At 37.1% G+C, this 4,587-nt stretch overlaps 1 protein-coding gene across 1 annotated transcript in view; it reads left to right on the top strand.

The window, feature by feature from the left end:
- The first annotated feature begins 3,713 nt into the window (after positions 1-3,713).
- The window catches only part of LOC103610553 (olfactory receptor 5M8-like), a 2,266-nt gene continuing 1,392 nt past the window's right edge, over positions 3,714-4,587 (top strand). The window contains exon 1 of the mRNA XM_008594704.1: positions 3,714-4,581. Within this exon, the coding sequence (XP_008592926.1) occupies positions 3,714-4,581 (868 nt within the window). The remainder of the gene's footprint in view (positions 4,582-4,587) is intronic.

Below are 4,587 nucleotides of genomic sequence, written 5' to 3' on the forward strand. Positions count from 1 at the left end.
CTTGGGAACACATGTTACTCATGAAGGGATGTTGTGTGTGATTTTGTTCAATGATTATTTCAATGATTATGTTGTTTCCAAGAAAAGGTACAAAAAGTGTGTACATGCTTCAATAAAGTGTCAGCATTCAGCAGATCCCTTGAGTCTGTGTGTTTGCTGTCCATCACCGATGCTGCCTTTCCTCCCTTTTGGGGGTTTATCAGTGGGGACCCTACAATCTTTGTGCTGGGGCTGGTCCCCGGCAGTTTGCCATGTTTGAGGCACAGTGCTATACATATCACATACTTTATTTTGTGTAATCCTCAAAATAGCCCTCTATATTTATTAATTCCCTTTTTCAGTAGACAAAACTGTATCTCAGAATTATTAAGAAGCATGCCCTGGATTCCTCATATCAGAGCTGCTAAGGCCAGAATATAAACTGAACAGGTTGACTGCGAAGCACATGTTTTTAGTAGTACACCTTACTATACATAATGTAATTTCTATTTGTGCTAAACTTGAGGGAAATATGTTATAATGTATATCTGCTAGGGGCAAAATGCCAAAGAATTTGTTTTAGAATCAAATGAGTTTATATTTACAAAACTTTTAGGTCAGAGTATGTCATATAAGACACACGATATAAATGTTGGTTAAATAAATAGATTAACGATAAAATTGAAAGTAGGAATAAGGAACTTGTCCAAGAAATACGACATCATCTCAGAATTGTCTAACTACAATTGATTTGTATTAATTGAATTGATTCGGTGTTAATTGATTTTGTGTAATTTGATCAAAGTATTAATCTGTTTTATCTCATCCTAAAACTTAAGAAAGCCCAATTGTCAGTTACATGTGTGTGTTCATTCATCAAATCCACAAGCTTGAGTACTTAAAATGAGTGAATTATCTGTATTTAAATTTTAACTCAAAAAGAATAGTCAACAAAGAAACAAAGATGAAAAGTGAAGGGAACCTGATACATAAGAACAAACATCACTAATACTATGGAGTAGAGGTAGATGCATTTAACTTTATGTTATAGAAATTACTAATTCTACTTTGGTTTCATTTATGTTCAAAGACTAGCCTTCTATACTGTGCTTTAAGTGAATATGGAAGACCGTCAGATATAAAAATGGATATACACATTTTAGTTATTATCAGCATTCACAATTTTTTCTTTGTTCCAAGACACAGAAGTCAGCTCTGGCTATCCTAATGAAAAGGAACATTCTAGAAGGATATTGTGGTCTCCAAAATCAATGTACAGCTAGAACAAGGCTGAGAGAACAGATAGAAAACCAGGGAGGTGTGGAGCCTGAGCCGATCAAACCACACAGGACCCTTGTCCCTTTGAAGAATTAGGCTGGTCTTTAAGCGTATTCATAATCAATTTGATGCAAAAAATATTTTGTCTTCCTTGAATAACTAAATTAAGATAACCAGGAGTGAGCATGTGATCCCTGGCTATTCCATCTGAACAAAGAATCTGGTCCCTCATATTTCACAGTTTAATCCAGAAGTGGGAGGCCAATAAAAGAAAATTTCTGTTACCCTAAAACTCCATGTTGNGAAATACGACATCATCTCAGAATTGTCTAACTACAATTGATTTGTATTAATTGAATTGATTTGGTGTTAATTGATTTTGTGTAATTTGATCAAAGTATTAATCTGTTTTGTCTCATCCTAAAACTTAAGAAAGCCCAATTGTCAGTTACATGTGTGTGTTCATTCATCAAATCCACAAGCTTGAGTACTTAAAATGAGTGAATTATCTGTATTTAAATTTTAACTCAAAAAGAATAGTCAACAAAGAAACAAAGATGAAAAGTGAAGGGAACCTGATACATAAGAACAAACATCACTAATACTATGGAGTGGAGGTAGATGCATTTAACTTTATGTTATAGACATTACTAATTCTACTTTGGTTTCATTTATGTTCAAAGGCTAGCCTTCTATACTGTGCTTTAAGTGAATATGGAAGACCCTCAGATATAAAAATGGATATACACATTTTAGTTATTATCAGCATTCACAATTTTTTCTTTGTTCCAAGACACAGAAGTCAGCTGTGGCTATCCTAACAAAAAGGAACATTCTAGAAGGATATTATTGTGGTCTCCAAAATCAATGTACAGCTAGAACAAGGCTGAGAGAACAGATAGAAAACCAGGGAGGTGTGGAGCCTGAGATGATCAAACCACACAGGACCCTTGTCCCTTTGAATAATTAGGCTGGTCTTTAAGCCTATTCATAATCAATTTGATGCAAAAAATATTTTGTCTTCCTTGAATAACTAAATTAAGATAACCAGGGGTGAGCATGTGATCCTTGGCTATTCCATCTGAACCAAGAATCTGGTCCCTCATATTTCACATTTTAATCCAGAAGTGGGAGGCCAATAAAAGAAAATTTCTGTTACCCTAAAACTCCATGTTGTGGAAAATTCTCACCAACACAATTTTAATGGGTTGCTAATGGCAGGAGAATGTAAAAGCTGGGCAACAGTCAAAATGCAAACATGCATACATTTTTCAATAGCAGAAAAAAAAATATTCCCATGCCTCACCTAGAATGTCTTTATTCCCTTAAGTCTGAAATGTACACAAGTGTCTGTCTAGCCAGCTTGATTACTCTGCCTTCTCCAGTAGGCAATAGTTTACATGAAAAAATTCAAAAAGGAAAAGGTCATGTGTGCAAATGCTGTTCTTTGACACCTTGTCCTTTTCTCTCTCTAAACTCATTCTCTGTTCTCATTATAATCAGTGATAAGGGAATTCTTCAGATGTAAAAGTTATATTTTGGAGCAAGTACAGCCATAAAGTACATTTCTCAAATAAAAGGCAGTGGCAGAGGAAGTGAAGAAAAAAGTTAGGAGGGGCAAAAAGAAGGAAAGCTGAATTAGAAAGGAGTCGACAGGAAGAGAAGAAAATAAAGAGGAATAGAGAGCTCTATCACAAAAGGAACTCCATGCAGTGGGAAATTCTCACCAAAATAATTTTAATGGGGTGCCAATGGCAGGAGAATGTAAAAGCTGAGCAACACTCAAAATGCAAACATGCATACATTTTTCAAAAACAGAAAAAAAATTCCCACGCCCCACCTAGAATGTCTTTATTCCCTTAAGTCTGAAAGGTACACAAGTGTCTATCTAGCCAGCTTGATTACTCTGCCTCCTCTAGTACGGAATAGTTTACATGAAAATATTCAAAAAGTAAAAGGTCTTGTGTGCAACTGCTGTTGTTTGATACCTGGTCCTTTTCTCTCTCTAAACTCATTCTCTGTTCTCATTCTAATCAGTGATAAGGGAATTCTTCAGATGTAAAAGTTCTATTTTGAAGCAAGTACAGCCATAGAGTACATTTCTCAAATAAAAGTCAGTGGCAGAGGAAGTGAAGAAAAAAAGTGAAGAAGGGCAAAAAGAAGGAAAGCTGAATTAGAAAGGAGTGGACAGGAAGAGAAGAAAATAAAGAGGAATAGAGAGCTCTATCACAAAAGGTACAGAGATGATTTGAATATTCCGGTTTCCAGTGCTTGGCTGAGATTGAGTTTACCACGATTGAAGATCAGTAGAAATGGACAGGAGAAATGGAGTGAGAAAAAATTCTGAGAAGAGAGAGGAAAAAATGGTAAAAGATTATTTTAATAGTAATAATTATTTTCCATTATAATGCAATCCAGTATAATTGTGAAGTTCCCATCTTTGATTTCAGGAAATTATGAGAAGAAACTTCACCTCAGTGACTGAATTCATTCTCCTAGGATTGACTGATCGCCTGGAATTTCAGATTCTCTTCTTCGTGTTGTTTCTGGCCATTTATGTGGTCACAGTGGCAGGGAACATTGGCATGATTGTACTCATCCAGGCCCATGCCCGGCTCCACATGCCCATGTACTTTTTCCTGAGCCACTTGCCCTTTGTGGATCTGTGCTTCTCTTCCAATGTGACCCCAAAGATGCTGGAGATTTTTCTTTCAGAGAGGAAAACCATTTCTTATCCTGCTTGTCTGGTGCAGTGTTACCTTTTTATTGCCTTGGTCCACGTGGAGATGTATATCCTGGCTGTGATGGCCTTTGATCGGCACACGGCCATCTGCAACCCTCTGCTTTATGGCAGTAAAATGTCCAAGTGTGTGTGCACGTCCCTCATCATGGTACCCTATGTGTATGGACCACTCACAGGCCTGATGGAGACCATGTGGACTTACAAGCTGGCCTTCTGTGGTCCCAATGAAGTTAATCACTTCTATTGTGCTGACCCGCCACTGATTAAGCTGGCTTGTTCTGACACCTACAACAAAGAGCTGTCAGTGTTTGTTGTGGCTGGGTGTAACATTTCCTTTTCTTTCTTTGTTATCCTTTGTTCCTACCTTTATATTTTTTCTGCTATCCTGAGGATCCGCTCTACAGAAGGCAGGCACAAAGCTTTGTCTACCTGTGGCTCCCATCTGACAGCTGTCACTATATTCTATGCAACTTTTTTCTTTATGTATCTCAGACCCCCCTGCAAGGAATCTGTGGAGCAGGGAAAAATGGTTGCTGTATTTTACACCACGGTAATCCCCATGTTAAACCCCATGATTTATAGCCTTA

Source organism: Galeopterus variegatus, unplaced genomic scaffold, assembly GCF_000696425.1.
Source record: "Galeopterus variegatus unplaced genomic scaffold, G_variegatus-3.0.2 Scaffold11303, whole genome shotgun sequence".
NCBI classification, from domain to species: domain Eukaryota; kingdom Metazoa; phylum Chordata; class Mammalia; order Dermoptera; family Cynocephalidae; genus Galeopterus; species Galeopterus variegatus.